Source organism: Camellia sinensis, chromosome 4, assembly GCF_055761805.1.
Source record: "Camellia sinensis isolate YWXY chromosome 4, ASM5576180v1, whole genome shotgun sequence".
Lineage (NCBI taxonomy): Eukaryota > Viridiplantae > Streptophyta > Magnoliopsida > Ericales > Theaceae > Camellia > Camellia sinensis.
In genome coordinates, this window is record NC_138964.1 from 21,824,804 (window position 1) to 21,845,578 (window position 20,775).

Here is a 20,775-nt window from a genome sequence, read left to right on the forward strand (position 1 = left end):
CTAGATCCAAACATAAAACCATCAAAAGTGATGGAAATCTTGGATTTATCTTGGAATCAAATCTCAAGAAGCATTCCGAGAGTTATTGTGTCATTTCAAAGCCTAACTTCTTTGAACCTGTCTAGGAACTCATTTTCGGGACCCATTCCAAACACAATGGGCAATTTGATAACATTGGATTACTTGGATCTTTCACACAACAATCTATTTGGACAGATACCTAAGTCTCTTGAGGCACTTTCACATATCCAATACATGAATTTCTCTTGCAATAAATTGGCTGGGGAGATTCCAAATGAAGGGCCGTTCATGAACCTCACATCACGGTCTTTCATGGAGAATGAAGCACTTTGTGGGAATCCTATTTTGAAAGTGCCACCATGTGCAAGCAATAGTTCTGAGAAGTCGATGATTAAAATTAATCTTCGATACATTCTTCCTGTCATTGCGTTGATGCTAATCTTTTCTATTGGTGTGTATATTGTGAAAAGAAATCATGGAAACAATGTCCAAAGTCAAAATCTGATAGATTTATATGCAACAACGGAGCACAGAATGATTTCATATCTAGAGCTTCGACAAGCCACAGATGACTTCTGCAAAGCCAACTTGCTTGGAGTAGGAAGCTATGGCTCGGTATACAAAGGTGTACTTTCAGATGGGACAATTGTCGCTGTTAAGGTTTTAAATTAGCAACTTGAAGGAGTTTTCAAAAGTTTTGATGTAGAATGTAAAGTGTTGCGAACAACTCGACATAGAAATCTCGTTGGAGTTATAACAACATGCTCTAATCCTGAGTTAAGAGCATTGGTTTTGCAATATATGTCTAATGGAAGCCTTGAAATGTGGTTATATTCTCATAACTCCTACCTTAATCTCCTTCAAGGGATTGGTATCATGATTGATGTAGCATTAGCTCTGGAATATCTCCATTATGGTCAATTAGACCCTGTGGTTCATTGTGATTTGAAGCCGAGCAATGTCCTTCTAGATGAAGACATGGTTGCACATGTTGCTGACTTCGGCATTGCAAAAATTTTAGCTGAAAACAAGACTGCAATACAGACCAGGACTTTAGGTACCATCGGCTATATTGCTCCAGGTAAATGTTTTAATTACCTTTATTTACTATATATTTCTCATTTGACAGACTTTGTTACAAATCAATTTTCTATGTATTTATTATTAATTTGTTTGGCATGCATGTCTTGAGTGTAAATTTTATGTTTTAAGTTCGCCGAAGAAATATCATAGATGGCTTTTGTTAAGTGTCAATATATTGCTTTCATCAAGAACATAATGTCAAGTTGAGATAGGTTCTGGCTTTTCAATGCAACTTTAATGTTGAACCACATGCCTAATATTGACACTAATTACTAGATTAATTAGATTACAAGGTTAAAGGATTATATAGCCAAAAAGAAAAAAGAAGAAAATACGAGGCAATGAATGATTTTAGGATAAAACACACCGGGTTCCTAAAATATACATTCTGTCATATTATTTTTGTCGCCCGGGTTTTAATTTTGTCAATTTTATTCCTAATGTTTTCAATTTGAAACAAATTGGTTTAATTTCCAAGGGATTGTTTAAATCATTAAAATAGTAATAACTACAATTATAATCCTTGAAGTGTGTTTCATGTCACTTATTTTTCAAAAGTCTTCAATTTTGTTGCTTTGGTCACTAAACACTAATTAAGAAGACAAAGCATAGCCTCACAATGCTATTGGATAAAATTGATAAATTTAAAACTTTAGACTCAAGTGATATGACACGCATACTATCGATACATAGATGAATTTATATTATTATTTTGTCAATGTTTAGACCGTTGGGTGAAATTGGAGAAGTTTGACTCAAATTTTAAAAACTTTTTTGACAAAAATTCAAATTTGGTATATTAAGGAGACACAAAATGCATATTTTATGGATCATAGGTGTCTATGTTATCCAGTTTTAACCAATTTTGAAATAAAATATTTTGCCTAATTGGGCTACCTCCATGAAATTCTATATATATCATCTATTTTTTTCACCGTTTTAGATGACCAAGATACTTGGCAAGATATTAGTTGTTTTCATTAATTTTTTCATAATCATCTTCAAACAAGGAAGTCAATTATATGGATCCATATATATGGCAACATAAAATGGTAACAAAGATCAGTGATATATAACAAATTTCATATTTTATACAGAGTATGGCTCCGAAGGACAGAGTCTCAACAAATGGTGATATACATACCTATGGTGTGATGCTTTTGGAAACATTCACAAGAAACAAACCCACAGATGAAATGTTCTCTGCAGACATCAGTTTAAGGCAATGGGTGAGCGCATCACTTCCCAACAAAATTATGGAAATAGTGGATGGTGGTTTATTGAGGATGCAAAATGGCACTGACATGGTTACCTCACAAAGCATTCTTCTTGCTATTTTAGAGTTGGGTTTAGAGTGCACTAGTGAGTGACATTAAAAAGGTTCTTGTCAAGCTGAACAAGATCAGAAAGCAACTCCTTCGCATCCAAAGTATTTGACATGATGATGCAGAGTGTTTGGCCATAGAGTTCTCTAGAACTCATGGACAAGCATAGCAAAGACAAAAGGCACTAGTAGATGTGAGTTAGTACGCACTCAGAATGACGTAGAATTCAGTCGAAACACTGAAAGTGTCACGCCCCAAAATTTGAGACCACAAGAGAAATATATAAAGTACAACTCAAACAAAAGAGATAACCACAATATTTTAATATACAGGTATAAGCAGAGTTATAACATAGATAACTAATTTGAGTTCCACTAGAGGTTTACAAAACACCGTCAAACCAAAAGGTAAAAGAAGAGAGAAAACAAAAACAAACTACTGGTCCAAAATTTTCCAGTGAACCACGGCTCTAAAACTTCATCTTGATTGTCTTCGAGATAACCTTCCCCGTCGTAAGCTGCTTCTTCACCTGGCATAACACGCCATGAGCTTGAAATGCCCAGTAAAAACACACACACCCCTATATCTTCTATCAATCAATCAACCATACACAAAACAAATCAGGTAACATAACATACTCACGTTAAGGTTTTTATGAATTAGTAGTTAGACTAGGCATCTAGAACCCCCCAAAGACATCCTTCTACCCAACCAAAAGATTAAACACCGGACTACTCAGAACTCCCCCTTTTGCTGCTTTGCAGACCTTACCACCCATGCCCGCCTCCCGGTTATTTATCAATCAACGACATCGATGGACCTCAAAAGGGACGGCCAAACAAGTGGGCTCGCTTACACCCCAAATCGTGCCTAGGGCTCGCTTACACCCTGCACATACCATACCTAAGGGCTCGCTTACACCCTGAAACCACCACATAGAGTCTGAATACGTCCGTGTCAACCTAGGGGCTCGCTCAAAACGCTTACACAAAACTTAACTCATTTGGTATTAATCCCATCATAATTCATGTCATGCATATGTATAAAATTGTTCTAAAACACTAAGATGAACGTCACCCATTGCCAGCCCCTTATCATTTCCCGTTTATTAGATCTTTTGCTAGGTAAGTTAGTCACATTCGGTAATTCGATCATATAAGAGTATGAGAAAAACATACGAGAGGAAATATAGTCCATGATCATCATTCATAAGTATAGTAAGGCAAGAAAACAACATTAGAAATGCTTTGAAACACTTAGAGACAATTAACATAATAGAATACAATTTCCAGCACTGTTCGGTTCTACAGGGCTAACAAGAACGCTTTGGTAAAAATACTTATAGGTCAAATTAGGGGCTGAAATTGCACAAAAACAATACTCAATCTGTCTAGTTTCAGTTTCAATTTTCAGAAGTTGCACAGCCCCTCCAAAAATTCATCTACAAACTATATTTGAAAACCTGTCCAGATCTGTCACCCTTTGGGAAAACTAGCTTTTCTCTCAATCTACCCGATGGTTTTCAGTCAAATAAAATCTGTTGGAAAGAGAACTCAGAGTTCTAAATTTTTACAGAAGAACCAACATGGGATGATTTTTCTAGAATTTTATAAAATTGCTAAAAGTGAACTGTTTTTCAGAGACTCAGGACCAGATTTTTCAACAAATTATCCAAGCCCTAAAAACACACAATTAGGAGCTAATAAAATTGTCACAAGCTCTAAACACATAAAATATTCTAAAATAAATTCAGATTTGAGAATTAGATAGATTTGATATTTCTTTTAAATTAGAGAAGTTGCAGCAGTGCTTAATTTCACAAATTTGCAAAGACAATGACACTATATCATGCCCATACTTTCACACACACCAAAAACCCTATTTACCATTAATTTGTAACACAAGAGACATACTAGACAATAGAATGAGTTGATGAAAGGATTGGAGAAATTAAGGGAGAGGTATGTTCTTACCTTCAAGAATTCCTTCTTTTTCTCTTCTCTTTTTTTTTTTTCTTCTTACTTCTCTACTTCCTTTGAGCCAACTCTCCCTCTCTCACCCTCTCTTTGGGCTGTTCAAAAACGTGGGAGTGGATTTGGACAAGATCTCAATTTATAGAGTATAAGGTAGCTTAATGGCTAAGTGAACTAAATATCTAGATATTTGTTTTTTTTTTTTTTGTTTTTTTTTTTTGTTTGTTTGTTGTTATCGAACCAACTCTTCTACCAACATATTATATATATATATATATATATATTTAAACTATGATATATTCAAATACATAATAGTATTCTATTCAAATAAATAATAAATGAAAGACAATAAAAACAAAAAAAATAGAAATAAAAATAAAATGTGTGAATTAATTTAGAAATTATGAGGTAAAATAAATAAAACCAAGTTTTAGGATAGTTCCAATCATAGAGTGGTGTTCTATGATTTAATTATGGTAACACACGGAGAAATTATTCTTTACTTGGGCCCTTACGCAGACTTTTATGGAACTAGGGCTAAAATGCTACTAACCTAAGGCTCAGAGTTTCAAGTGTAATTACAAAAAATTAGGGTCTCTATAGAAAATGACGTCACAATCAATATCCATCTATTTTCCATAGTGTACAATGGATTTGGGCCAAATTCTAATATTTAGGTCTCCAATTTCGCGACTTCGTTGTTTTTGAAAATAATTGATTCGTTAATTACTTGGTGTAAACGAATCCATTTGCGGTTAGATTTTTCCCAAAATATGTAATTTTTATTCAAGTTTCTAGATTTGAGATTAACTTAAATCTTTCTATTATTGGTAATTTTCATATTATCTTTGATTTAGGCTTGATTAGTGAGTATTACCTTAGCTTTTCTCCTATTGTATTGGGGCTTGTTCCCTATAAATAATGGGAGTGAGTCTTATTGCAAAGCATCTTATTTTGAGAGAAATAATATATGTTCAAGAGAGAGTATTTCTTTTATGAAATTCGTAGTTAATCTTTGTATTTGAGTTTCATCTCATTATTCTACCTTGCATCACATGCACATGCACATACACATACACTTGCAATATTATGTGTATGTATCCTACTACAAAATTTCGTAACATCAATAGCAAAATATATAATCTCGCTACAAATTAGCATAACAAAAAAATTCATAACCAAACCACAAATTTTCGCAACTGCAAAATTTTAGATTTATAACATAAATTTATAGTGAGATTACACATTTTATAGTTAATGTTATGAATTTTTCTTGATAAAATTGCACATTTTTGTGTTGGGGGTGCATACCATAGGATTTACCATATCTCTTAACGGACATGGTACAATTAATCCTTTGTTTCAGTTGTTCTATCCCTCTTGTACCTAGGTAGGCCCTTTCCAAACATTTATGAAAAAATTTCCCTTGTTGATTCTAATAGTGTTTTTTTTTTTTTTTAATGAGGTGATTGCTAAATTTAAAATATTGATACCGATTCGTGACGGGAACCTTCGCATCAAAGTTTTACCATCCTAAGCAAAATCGTGTACAAAATACCAACGAAGTCCACTTCAATAATGCTTTTGGGTACCAAAGAAGTTGTGGGGCACTTTGGGAAGCTGGTTAAAAGAAAGCTTTTGGTTTTTAACTCATTTTGGATCACACCACCTCTCATATTTTTACCCACAAAAAGACAAAAAAAGCCAAAAAAAAGCTAAAAAACTAGCTTTTAACCAATTTTCCAAAACACTCCAGAGTACCTTGAACAATGAAGATAATTTGTTTGGAGATGATCATTTACTGTACCCCTTAAAAAAAATATTATTCAAAGGTTGTGCTCAAATAACAAAAACATAAAACTTAAAATGGACATCAACACAAGATTTTTTTCATAATCAATCCAAAATATTTTATAACTTCACATCTAATAAGATTCAATTGAGAGCATTCAAACTATTTAGAGCAAAAAAAGGTAATCAACCAATTTTCTTACATCCCTGGAAGATTACATACCATAGTAAGTTGCCAAATTTCTTGGTCTTTTGCATAATCCAACATCCAATTGATCAATGCAATTGAACCAATATAATGAAAAAGACATACAACAATTTTAGAGCTAAAAAACAGTTAAAGAAGATGTTCTAAAATATAAGCAAAACAACTAACGTACCTTTACAGTGCAATACAAAGCTAGATATTGGGTTACTTCTTCTCTCCACCACTTTTGAGAATGAAAACAATGCAAGAAAAATTAAAAGAAGTAAAATAAATTAGAAAATCTATATATTGATTAAAAAGCAATGTATTTCGATAATCAAGTGAAACAACCAAACAAATGAAATATGTTTAACAAATTTATGGCTCAATAATGAATCAGCCACGAACCAGCCAATTCACAACTTGATTTGTAAACCCAACTAATTGGCCACCTTTCAGAAAAATTTGTGAACCAAAACCCAACTAATAAGCACTTCTAAGGTAAAGATGGGGAATCATATGAGTAAATTAAGTACAATAAAACAACCAAAAACTTGGTTAAGTGGACAACCTAAAAACTACCTGCAACACCTACTACTCCCCCTCTTCCCACCTGCAAAAAACCTGATCACTAGTTTATAAACAAATGCAGATACGAAAAAAAAAAAAGAAAAAGAAAAAGAAAGAGAGAACAAAAAATGTGTCTAAGAAACAACTTGTTTTTAAGGGGACAAAGCATGAAGACATCAACATGAGAAAAAGTATATGTTTACAAAAAAAAAAAAAAAAAAAAAATTAACATCAAAAAAATGCACAACAAAAAACATGATATACATTCAATATACCTTGTATCAAAATACAAAACTGTAGCCAAGTAAGAGTTTATAGTCACACAATTTCAATAAAGAGACGCGCGCACAAAGACGGTGACAATTATTGGCCATTGGATTACACAAATACATCATGACCATTGAATTCTTTAATTTTGAAAATTTAGACACCGGAGCAACCGGTTGACCATCTCCAATCCAATATTAACGTAGTCTCTCTCTCTCTCTCTCTCTCTCTTTCGTCTCTCCCACTCCCTCTCCCTCTCCCGTTACTACTCCCTCCTTCGAGTGATCTCTTCCCTGCTACTCTCGCTCTCTTCTCTCTCTACTGCGCTCATTCGTCTCTCTTCGTCTGACTCAACTGATTGCGGGTTCTAAGTGGTTGTTTGGTTTAAAACCCTAATCTAACCCAGTGACCCTTCGTTTGGTTTCTGAGAAAAAAAAATTTTTTTTTTTTTTTTGAAGAGCAATCAACAAGGTATGCCTCTCCCTCTGATTATTCTGAAACCCTAAACCCTTTTCTAAAACTCTCTTCTTTCCCATTTTTTACTCTTTGAATATTTCTGAAATCATCCCTCTTCTAAAACTATCCTCTGTGATTTTTACCCTATTTGTTGTCTCTAGTGTTCCATCTGGATTTCTATTCCAGTGTCTCTTGGCTCACACTTCGAAATTTGTACTGAAGCAAGGCTTGGTAACAATTTTGTTCTATTTTGCTATTTATATATCTCGGCTGACATTCTTAATGAAATAATCCATTTTTACATTTTTTAATATAGTATTTTGTAACCATATTTTTGCTTCCATAACTTGTTCGTGAGTTGTTGCAAAATATTTTATGAGAAATTTTGGCATTAAAATTATAGAGCTAATTATGTTATTTGAATTTTGATTGCATTTAATATGTTTGTAAAAATGCTTAGTTTGTTAGCAATTTAAACAAATGTATTTTGGAACTATATTTTCATTGTATTTAGATGTTGAAAACTTATGATTGACTATTCCAATTTATATTTAGTGATATTCACATGAAGCAACTATAACTTGTGGTGGGACCTCCCAGTTTGTACGTTGGGGAAAATAGTTATTCCAAGTGTTTTTGGTAATGTTTAGTACTTCTTGTTCTAGTTGAATTAAATAGCCATCTCAAGTAAATCATTTGTTTGATTGGTTTTCAAATATATATATAAGCGAAATTAGTTCACATACAATAAAAATACTTCCAAAAATATTAATCAAAGAGTACTTTAACTTCAGTTGTATCGTTGTTTAAGCATGAGTAGTTGAGAAGCTAACGGGAAAGAGACACCAACCAATAAAAAAGTGTGAAAACCTAAAAAGAATTGAAGTATATGATTTTAATTTTAGCTAAAAAGCAGTCAACATGAAGCTTATGTTTAATAAAATGAATTTGCACCACATACTTTTTTCAAAGTGTATTGATGTTAAGATAACCCATGAATTACTGTCTTTCCTCTAAGCGTGGATGCTTTCCTAGCAACCATGAAAGATTAGTGTGAAACTTTAGGATTGAAGTAGTGGAAAGTGTGAGAAAGGGAAAATTTTGAATTTTGTTTTTTCCCTTCTTTATTTAGCATGATAAATGATAATGTTGGAAAATGCAAGATTGTTAAATTTATTGTACAACCCATAACAACATGGTAAGTTGCTTTTCAATTTCTTGCAAAATATACATAGATGTTTCTTGCAAAAAATAAAGAATTTTTTTTCCACTGTTTTGTCACTTTTGATTTCCGAGTCCTGCTACCATGTGCACTTTATATCTTAACCATTGAATCTTCACAAACTAATCTAAGCCATTGAATAATTTAATGGAAAAAACTTGAAACCTTCTCAACCAGTTGTTGTCCTGACTGAAAAGTTCCTCTCTCTCTCTCTCTCTCTCTTTCTCTCTCTCCCCTCTAAGAAAGCCCTAACGTTTTTCTCCCAACGCGACTCCGACAATTTTCTCTCTCCTACGACGCTACTCGAAAGACCTTCCCGCAAAGTCGAAACTCTTCCATCTCCATTTTTTGCAACTTAATCTAGTATATATGTTGTTCCATTTTGTGAGCCTTATTCTGATTATGTGTTAATATAAGAAGCAATTGAAGTCTATGCATCTTCTTGTGTTCTTTTGCTGATATATTCTCTCTCTTTCTCTCTCTCTCTCTCTCTCTCTCTCTCTATCATTGTGTTATGGTCCATTTTGTGAACTCTTCTTTGCTTGTTGATTTTTTACTTCTTTTAAGTTCATTGTTTGTGGGGTGAAACCCATATGACCTATTTATTATAACTTTACTAACCCTTCATTTTTGGCTATTTGGAAAACTCTAGACACTTTGATTTTTATCCAATTTTGTCTCTCATTCTTCATATTATCTAAGAATTTTGAACATTGGACTAGGGAAACTACAACTTAAAGAGTTTTTTCCAAACTTGGTAGCGATTTTAAACTATTTTTCTCTCTAGTGTTTAAGACGATTGAATTTGATTAGATTTAAGCTGTTCCAAACTGTTCTAAACGATTCTTTGATCATAGTTAAGATAATCCAAAGAATGAGAGACTGTTCGAAACTATTCCAAATTGTATTTTAAATGATCTTTTTCAAATTGTTCTTTGAAATTTGATTGCATTTAAGATATTCGTAAAAATGCATTAGTTTCTTCTTCTTTTTTTTGGGATCAACAAAAATAAACTTTAGTGAAGAGCATTTGGAGAGGAATTTGAATGTGCTGCCCTTTTTACTCACTAGAAAGAAGATAAGTAAATCTTTTTGGTAAATTAGTGTTTATTAAGCATGAGATCTTTCAAATGATTTTGGATACCAAAAATAGTTAAAATCTAGCTCACTGAACTATATCAAATATATCTTGGGTATACAATGATCAAATATATCTTACTGAAATTTTTTGAATTTTAGCTTATTCAAAACCTAGCACATTGGTTGGGGAAAGCATTGTGCTTCACATTAATTTTTTATTTGCTACATACATTTCTACAGATCAATGTTTATGTGAGATGTAATAACTTTAAAATCTTTTTCATTCTTCTTTTGTAACCAAACATCGGATATATGCAAGTAATGCATGCAAGGATTAGGTTCCTTTTGAGTTTTCTTTTTAACTGTAATGATTTTAAATTATTTTCGTTGAAAATAAAAATCTGAAAATGGTATTACTTGAGGTACTTGTTCAATAATTTCATTTTCACGGATTTGGATTATTTGATTTGTTTGAATTTTATGATTTTACTGTAAACATTGTCGTGTTGAATATATTTTTGTGAGTGAGTGCATTGTGTCGCGTGTTCTTTTGTGCATAATTACATGCTCATTATGCACACAACCATATAGAGTGTTTTTTCCCCTTGGTTAACAACACTTACCTAGTGCCACAAACTATGATCACCCATTGGGCATACAACCTTAACAAAACATGCACATTTTGATCATTTCATGAAATCAGGCATAAGTGGGAAATTCTTTTAGTAGTTTAGTTTGTTTAAAGACTTTAGAGGTGCAATAATATTTGCTATAATCTGGGTTTTGCAGGGTTTACAAGTGCAATTTTACATGGGGGAGACTTTGGATCTTCCATTTTCAATTTTCAAATGCACCCATTTAAACATAATTGTTATACAAAATTTGTCACAAAAACAATACGAAAACAACATGCTTAAGAAATCATATCATTCAGAATAAATTTTATGTATGAATTTTATATTTACATGGCATTACTCATTTTATTTTCCAACAAAACCCTTTTGAAAAACTTATCAACGAAAAGAGCTCCGCAATTTGTAGTGCTAATAGTGTTTTGTTTATTTCTTGGTCTAAAACCAAAAATGACGCAAAAATACCAAGACACTTTTTTTTCTTTTTTTTGTCTGTTTTAACAAAAATACGAAGACAGTTGGGTTCATATAATATGGTCATTCCCCAACAGAAAATCTGCTTTCTATTCTAGGAATTGGAAGAGGTTATGGTCTATTTTTTTAAGCCTAGTTAAAACTTAAAACATATTTTTCAAAACATGGGGACTTTAATGTAATTGCGGATCCAGTGGCAATGATTGTAGAATATATATTTTAAAAATAATAAATTATCTGTTTATATTCAATCTATAGCAAATTTGTAGCTCAAAGTAATCTTGGATTGGATTTATATGCAGTTTTACAATATATGATGAATGTAAATGTATTACTTCAAGAGATAAATGATTATATTTGTGTGTTTGTGTAGATAGATTGTGAATGTGGAAGGATATGTGCAAAATGACATTCGTCATAATATATTATACCCTTTCTCCCCATAATCTTAAATTTCCTAAAGCATTGTCTTATTTTCTAACACATTTTCATGTTCTATTTTCTTTTGTCGCAGGTCCTCAATTTCACCATCTTTAAATAGAAGTAAAGGTATACCTCCCTCCCTCCTAGTAGTAGCACTAACGGGTGTGCTAATTTATGTGCGTTCGTTTGCTTTCTAATTGATAGCAAGGTACTGGCAAGTGTGCCAATTTATTTATTTGCTTGTATTTTATTTCCTTTAATTAATAGCAGGGCACTGGTGGGTGTGCCACTTTATTTCTTTGCTTTCTTTTAATTTATAGTAATGCACTGGCGGGTGTGCCAATTTATTTATTTGCTTTCTTTTAATTGATAGCAGGGCACTGGCGGGTGTGTCAATTTATTTGTTTGCTAGTATTCGCTATCTTTTAATTGAAAGCAGGGCATTGACGGGTGTGCCACTTTATTTCTTTGCTAATATTTGTTGTATTTTGGAACCATATTTTTGCTTCAATCTTTCTTAACAAGAAGAAGCATATAAACCAAAGCTTAATTTTTCTTTTTCTATTTCTTTTTTTTTCCTTCTAATTTTTTATCAACAATTAGATAGCTACATTTTTTTGTTCTTCTATTGAGAAGATAGTGAACTTTAATACACACATGCGTGCACACACAAAAATGGACAAAAATTGAAGCCATGAGGATATGAACTAAGATAAAGAAGAAAAAAAAAATTGAATACAATTGAAGGAGTAATGTTGACTTTGATCATAGATTTGTGTCGGATGTAGTCCCCCAACCACCCCTTTAAAATAAATAAAAAACATTGATAAGAAAAGAAAACAAATCAGCACCTGTCTTTGGTAATAAGGAACTTGTCATGTAGTCAGAAAAGAAATAATTATTCTTTGAAGATGGGGTGCGGAATTTCCCAAGTTAAGTACTCATACTAATATTGACAAGAAATATATCACTGTTCTAGTTCATTTGTATTAATTTATTAAAATGTGGAAAGTTCAGGGGGAAAAACAAAATCTTACCAATTTTACAATTTCAAAATATAGATATTTGGCATTTTACCTTCAAGTTTGAAAAATCTAGAAATCCCCTAGATATTGATTTGTGATTATGTATCAATCTTAAGCAGTATATAACAATCCCAATCAAACAATCAAGACAAATCGACACAACGATTTTATGTGGAAAAACCATAATTGGACACCTCGAATTGTGATAAAAAAACCCCAGGCAACAGCCACAAAACAATCCACTAAGAAGATTTAAAAGAATTACACTGGTATACTCTCAATTACCTAGTGAATCCACACCCGAATTGAACCAACCCCTATGTGTCTCTTCTAACCCCGTCTTCACCTCGGAATTGTCTTTACGATGAGCCACTCCAGAATCCACCAAAGCTTCAGGCTTGAATTCTTCAGAATCCATCGAAGAACAACTCTCTCTTTTATAGAACAAATAAAAACCCTTTGATGTATACTCTTTAAACCATGAGTTGAATACTGAATCAAAACATCAAAAAAAAACTAGCAAAATATCCCCAGATATAAACCCTAGAACCCAAGAAGAAGATCTGGAGAAGTAATCGTGAAATATGACTGAATCACATATTTATAGAAAACTGTCCCGCGATCTCCGCTCGAGCGTCAGATTGGCCGCTCGAGCACGAAAAGTTCCGCTCGAGCGAGAAAAAACAACATCCAGTATTTTTGCAGGTGGACTAAACTTCTGGAACTCAGCATTCTTCGCTCGAGCGGGGGAATGTCCGCTCGAGCGGACAGGTAACTTGGAATGCATTTTTGCATTTTGCTTCAGGGGCGCTGCCCCTCGACCCCGCCGTGGCGCTGCCCCGAACCCGCCAAGGGGCGCAGCCCCCTGGACCCCCTCGAGCTGATCGGGCAGCTCAATCCCCTTCATAATCAGCGAAGTGGCAATCTTGAAAAAATTAACATCACAAAACTTCTCTGCAAGGCACAATTCGAGTTAGATTCGCATCTAAAAACTCATAGCCTCACTGAAATAAAAAGTGCGAAAACAAATACAACAAAAAGGAGTTTTGTCAAACGGGATTGCCAAGAATAAAAACCTAACAAAGTTCCTATGAAGTGTTAATCTGACAAAATTTGGAAATTGGGTTGGCTGTAGATGATTGGATCTTTCCATTTAACATTGTGAGATGTAAAATTGATATGAGAATGGTATTTAAGGTAAGGGAGTTGTTTGGGCGTGCAACCCGTAAAGGTTGCACATCATATGCAAAATAAAAGAGCAATACATATTCAATTTGTCGGGTACTCACCATAAGTGGGAGGATTTGCAATAATTGCCTGAGCTCTAAAAGGCTCACCCGTATCTACATCTGGTTCAGTGCATGCTGGTTAAAGAGATTCGACAATGGCCTTTAGTTGCTTTCTCTGTATAGATATTTCTCCTGGTGCAGATGGAATTAAACCTTTGTTCCTGGCCATATCTATAATTGCAGTGGAGAACTAGAAAATGAAAAAATAAAATAATTAAAAAAGCACCACTTAGTACGTCCAAAATAAAGATCTTGGGATTGCACATCCTATCCCAATTTTAACACCAGTTATGAAACTGTCAGTAATATGATAAATATATGACAGGACAAACAAACAGAAAAGAAATAATAATTGATCCAAGCAAAACAAAAGGAGAGGCTTAGAAAGTGATTTCTCAAAAACCTAACACATGAAGAAAATCAATTCTGTTTTTAAATAGAGATGGGGGGGGGAAAAAAAGTTATCAAGTCAAGGACATCTTACATCCTGCCAAAACCCGAGGATAACCACCGAAAGGGTAGAAGTCTATACCAGCTGACTTTACAAAAGTAGAGAAGTTAACATGAGTTGCCAACCTAACATGATTACCAAACTCCTGCAGATAAACATAGAATCAGTTTAACAACAAAATAACAGCACTAATGATAAAAATAAATAAATAAATAAATAAAATAAGAACAACAACAACTAAAACTACTAATAAAGATCTGTTCTTCCCCAGGAAGCAGAGGGTAGAAGGCATTAACATGAAGTACTTGATATTACTCAGTGAACTGTAAAATAAGACATTTTATTAAATACAATATGAAGAATTAAGTCAAGACATATATTACAATTCAATTTTCTAACAGTGCTTAGATTCAGCAAAAAACTAAATGCAAAAAATGTCAATTCAAAAACAGCAGCTGAACAACTAAACTTTTACATGCACTCATGCACAATGGATCAAAATGTGAAAACTAAAAATATTCAAAATGCACAACAACAATTGTCATATCAGCTCCAAAAGCCATCCCAGCTTGTTCCAATCTATTTGATTGTTACAAGAAAGAAGAAATAATGGTTATAGCTTTGAAAATTGCAATTGAAATTTGTAGTCGTTGTGCATACCTCTTTTCAGCATATAGAAACATTTCTTTGGCATATTTAATTAAATTAGACAGGACGTCAGTAAAATATATGAAAATAATGCTTAAATAAATCAATTCTATTTATTGACCATCAAATCCAAACAATGAATTACAACAAACAAACCACATCAATTCACAAAACAATAACAAATAAACTGTGTTGAGAACATACACCCTAAAACTTTATACCCAATCTTCGATCCTTATAACCAAATCAACATTGTACCTATGTTGAGCAGATTATTAGAGAAGGCTGATTGAAAACCCTAGGAGAAGATTCAACATTGTAAACCCTAGGAGAATAATCGACGGGAAGGAAGAGAATACAAAACTGAGATTGTAGACGATGGTGCTCGCTCTCGCCGGTGCAGATGATGGTGATGGTGGTGGCGGTGGAGCATCGAAATCGAGAGAGACAGAACTTCGAAATCGAGAGACAGAACTTTGAAATCAAAATCGAAATTGCTCTAAGATGAATCTCTCACTCCCTCTCTGGGATGCATTGAAATCACTGAGATGAATCATTGTTGATTCGATCAGTTGAGAGCGATTGGGGTTGAAAGAGAGAGAGAGAGACGATCGGTTTCTTCAAAATAAGGATGCTTCGGCATCTTCAGAATAAGAATATGGGAATATTTGATGTAAAAATAAAATTTTAAAAAATATATATGTAATCACAATTTAATTAAAATATGTGATTAAAAAAAATATAATCACATTTAATTAAAAAGTGACATAAAAAATAAATATCATCACACTTAATTAAATTAGGTGTAATTAAAATATTAATTTCAGTTTTTTAATCATACTGTCATTGAAAGTATCATGTTTTAATTTACTCAAGTGTGATCTTTAAGCATTTTTCTGCCATTGGATTACGAACAATTGATCAGGATCATTGAATTGTTTAATGGTAGAAAATGGGAAACTTGAGCAACCGGTTAACTCTCTCTCCTCCTATTTTCCTCTCACTCCCCCACAACGATTATGCTTCTCTTTCTCTTTTTTTTTTTTTGTCTCTTGGTCCTTCTCCTCCTCTGCTGCTCTCACCATCTCTGTGTAACCCTTCCATCGCTGAAGTGAAGGGGTTCTCTCCATCCAGATAAATATCAGGCATATATGGACCTCTCTCTCTCTCTCTCTCTCTCTCTCTCTCTCTCTCTCTCTCTCTCTCTCTCTCTCTCTCTCTTTATTGCCCTCTTCACTTCAATGATTTCCCTTTACCAAAGCCTCATCCTAATTCCAATCTCCTCTACCACTTCGAAAACTCAAAATCCCTCCATTTGCAACAATAACCCCTCTCTCTCTCTCTCTCTCAAATTGATTTCTGAGAAACCTTAAAAATCTCTCTTTTAATCGATTTTTGGCATGCACTGACTTTCTCTTTTTTTCATGATCGATTAATTTCTCCATCTCTTTCACACTTCTAAAATCAATTCTATTTTTGCTCCTTGTAGTCATAGTTTCATTTTCCAAGTTAATTGTAGAATATGTGGTGTGCTTTAATAATTCAAAACACACACATGCACACTTGCATTGCATAGTTGGTTTGTTAACCCAACTCTACTTGTACAAGCACAAAGGGAAAAAGGGGGAATTGATATTGATGAACACAAGAAGAAAACGGGGGGAAAATGACGAAATGAATGAAGAAAAATAAATGTGGGAAAGGGTTGGGTAATTGTTTGTGTTTGAAAGGACATTTATCAAATCTTCCTTAATGGGTTTAATTGCCTATATTCTTTTCTTTTTGGTGATAATGGGTTTAATGTATTTTTTGAAAAATATATGATTTTAATGTTTATAGATTTTGCATGTTATGGTGATTTGGTTAAAATTTAGTTCAGTTCATGACCATTGTTGAATTTAACACATGGAATGTGTGGAAAGTGAATGATATATTCTATGGGTAGAAAAAGTGAGATTATTGTATTGTTCAACATTACTTGAATTGAGATCTTTCAATCTATTGTCGGTGTATCTTAATTCCACGGTCTACCAATTTATTGTCATTGTTGAATTAGTATGCTTTTGGCTTCTATAATTTTTGGATTTCAGCTAGATTTTTCTATATTGTTCATTTTGAATAAAGAACTTGGAAATATTATCAAATATCAAGGGCCCTTACTTGGGTTTTGATCCTCACTAAATTAACTGTTATTTATTGTGGATTGTAACTCTTAGTTGATTGGACAGGCTGAAGAATTAAATTGATAATTTCTCTTGCAGTGTAGCAAGTATAACTATCATTGTGGATTGCAACCTTAGTTGATTTGATACACTGAAGAATTAAATTGACAATTTCTATTGCAATGTGGCAGGTATATATGAGTTTAATATATGGGATTCAAGTCTTGTTGAGCCAAGTTTCTATATGCAACTTTGTTGATTCTCATAATTATGCATAATTTTTTGCAAATAAATTATTTTTTATATGCAGTCTACCCATGGTGGCTAGTTAGTAGCTCATTCTTGAATAGAAAATTGATCTACCGAACAAGTCTAGAAAATGAAATAAATATATCAATAACTCAATAAAAATGCAATTATCTCCAGGAACAAAATGTTTGTTATGCTTAATAACTTTAGTTTGATCTATATTTGTATGAATTCTGCCCTTTACTCAAGTTGTTTTTTCTTCAGCGAAAGACATGAAGTTTCTTATCACGGATGTTACAAAAATATAACTTTGTTGATTCTCATGGAACCTTGCATAATTTTTTGCAAATAACTTCTTTTTTCTTTTATCTGTCGTCCGTATTACTTTTTAATTATTCTTCGTTTTGATGAGTTTGATCCAATATTTTTTTTGAAGGCTAGAAATAGTTGGAATGGGTTATTGACCTCCTAGATGGAACCTTTTCTCTCTCACATGTTATACTCACTTTCTCCAAGTTTCTTGAGAAGGCATATATTAATTTGTATGTGATAGATATTACTAGGTGTGCATTTCAGCAACATATAATTGATTAATTGTTGAAGCCTTTTGTTAGTCTATGTATAACTTAAATGTGGTTTACAAAAAAAAAAAAATTCTATATTGTAATGCCTTGAAATAAATAACAATAAACCACAATGTTAAATAAATGACAATGCATTCTAGAAATATACTCTTCCTGTAATAACCCTCGCGTTATCCTAACTATACTCTTTTGCATTCATGTGAGTCTGTCTTGTAAGCTTGTGTTTCAAGTCTTGTCCTTGTTCGTTTAAAGTGTTTCAGCATGTTTTGTACCTTGCTTGGTGTGAGTTCAGCCAAGGTCATCTTCAGTCTAGAATTACCTTGGAACCACTTTGTTTGACCTCCACCTCCGCCTTGACATATTGGCCTAGATGTCATTATCTAGGCCAAGGTGTTCATCACCAAGGCCGAGATGTGAACCATCTAGGCCGAGATGTTACCTTTGCACCTAAGTGATCTTGTCCCGGAGAGGTATGACCTAGACCGGGGTGTGGCACATCTAGGCCAAGGTGTGGCACAGCTTAGTCAAGTGTTGTCCTTCCTAGCCGAGGTCATTATTCCCTTACTTGTCGATGCCTTGCTTTTAGCCGAGATCATTACCTACCGAAGTGCCCATACCATCTTGCTTGTTAAACACACTTGTCATGGTCTTGTCTTCTCACTCAGCCACCTCTGTAGAGGGTTAAGTCAGCCAGCAGACCTAAAAATGTATCATTTTGCTATATGTCTTTGTTTGTGAGGAGAGAAAAGCTCTAGAAGAAGAAGAAGTTTAGAGTGAGAGAGTGGATTTTCGAGCTTGATTCCCAGAGATCAGACCATTAGATTCGCATATTGAGGTTAGATTCTTGATTTACCTTTGTCGTTCTTATCGATCATCTAGCGACATTGCATGATCGAACCCGTTCTGCATGTCATGCATCGATTTAAAGTGGGTTTTAGAAAGAGAAAATAGTGTTCATGTGTTCTTGAAGAAAAAGTCTTATTTGATCTGAAAGTTTGCATTTAGATTCATGTTTTTGTGTTCATTCTCACAAGATCCTTGAATATGGGTACCCAGGTCCATGTTTTTGAACTCATAGCATGAAATCTCAGGTTTTGTAATAGCAAATCATTATCCTTGCATCCATCTTCCTCATGATCATGTTCTTCATGTTCATCATGCTCTTCAAGAGAGGGAAACCCAGATTTTTCCCGACCTCATTTCCTTGAATGTGGCCATCGAGGCAACACCTCGGTAAGGAGGTGTGGGACCTCGGCCTAGACCTGGCTGTTGCCCAGCATGTTTTCCCGAGATAAAGAACTATGTTGTTTTGATTCGACTTAGTCTTGAGGAATGCCGAGATCATCTGCATGCATGTGAAACTTGTTTGAAAGTGCATTCAACAGACTTTGCCATGTGTTTGTAGGGTTTGGACTTGCCTCGACCCCGACGTTTGAAGAGCTAAGTGAGTGGTATTTTTAATAAAGCTATATTATAATGCTTTGATAAAAGTCTTGTTTTGCTTCGTTTTGGAAAGTATTTGTAAGCATGAATGGTTATTCCTAATTGGAAAATATATTTATATTATCTTGTTTTGATGACATTCTTGGAAAGTCCGTACGTGTTAAGGGACTATAAGCATTTGTAGCACAAAGTTTGGAAGTCCATACGTGCTAAGGGACTATAAGCATTTGTAGCACAAAGTTTGGAAGTCCATACGTGCTAAGGGACTATAAGCATTTGTAGCACAAAGTTTGGAAGTCTGTACGTGCTAGGGGACTATAAGCATGAGTAGCACAAAGTTTGAAAGTCCGTACGTGCTAGGGGACTCTAAGCATTAGTAGCACAAGTCCTTAGTGTCAGGGGACTATAATGCAACGGCACCATTGAATTGAGATATCTCCATTGTCTTGTCTTGTTTGCCACTGGCGATTTACCGCGTGGGTTTTGTTTTCCGAGATGTCATCACTTGTATTATAATGATGTTAGTAAGCATCCTTTGAAACTTGACAGATTTGGAAAATGGACTTGGTTCATCCCTTGACTTGCACTAATTATGTTATGTATTGTTTGATAAAGATCTTGAACACCAGTCATGCAAACCCCTTTATTTCTTATACCATTCACTGAGTATCCAAGCTCACCCTCTATATATATATATGTAGGTGATGAGCAGGAAGGCGGTGACGCCTAGGTGTGACTCGCAAGCTTGTTTTGGGTTTTTGTTATGTCGGCCTAACTTGTATTCATGTCGGCAGTCTTGAAAATTATGCTTCTCGGCTTATAATGCTTGTAATTTACACATGTCGGCTAGAGAAGCCTTTTGGTCAAGATGTAAAATGTATTTTGTACTTTATTGTATTTGTATCCAAGCTATAATATTATGTAAAGTCGTATGCCATTCCATGTAACTTACGCACTGCTCTTATGGACCACTTGTATTTTTAAATTATTGCTTCCGCACTTGTGAGCCCCATATATATTTATACTCTGTTTGTGTGTGAATTTTGAAGGTTGGCCTTCGGTAATCTCGGATTACTGGCCATCACGGCACTAAACTTCTAGGGGCGGTTTGGGGTCGTGACACTTCCATTCATATGATTTCATTTGTACAAAAAATGACACATGTAACTATACATTCATAAGTTCTAACTCTGAATCTATAGCATGTGCAATAAGTAAGAGATATGAATCAAAGTTAAACAGATAATTAAATGCCCTAAAGTCTACAACTTTCCAAGACGGTACTTGGTTATAACAAAAGTGAGTTCAAACTCAATACAGTTAAAGCTCTAGGCTTGTACAAAGTAATTACAACAATAAGCAAAAATGAAGCGCTTGTTTCAAGTCCTCCCAAGCTATTGTCTTGGCGGAGGCATATCAT

General features: G+C 33.9%; 1 protein-coding gene and 1 long non-coding RNA gene across 2 annotated transcripts; one reads left to right on the forward strand and one right to left on the reverse strand.

The window, feature by feature from the left end:
- The first annotated feature begins 822 nt into the window (after positions 1-822).
- On the forward strand, positions 823-2,474 carry LOC145823632 (receptor kinase-like protein Xa21). The gene is made up of 3 exons (XM_082923117.1): positions 823-1,102; positions 1,831-1,898; positions 2,202-2,474. The coding sequence occupies exons 1-3, from the start codon at positions 823-825 to the stop codon at positions 2,472-2,474; spliced, it is 621 nt and encodes a 206-aa protein (XP_082779243.1).
- Positions 2,475-13,654: 11,180 nt separating this feature from the next.
- On the reverse strand, positions 13,655-14,418 carry LOC145823274 (uncharacterized). Its single transcript, XR_014365557.1, has 2 exons — positions 14,303-14,418; positions 13,655-14,008 (listed from the first exon to the last, which is right to left on the reverse strand). It is a non-coding gene; the product is annotated as an uncharacterized LOC145823274 (long non-coding RNA).
- Between the last annotated feature and the right edge of the window lie 6,357 nt (positions 14,419-20,775).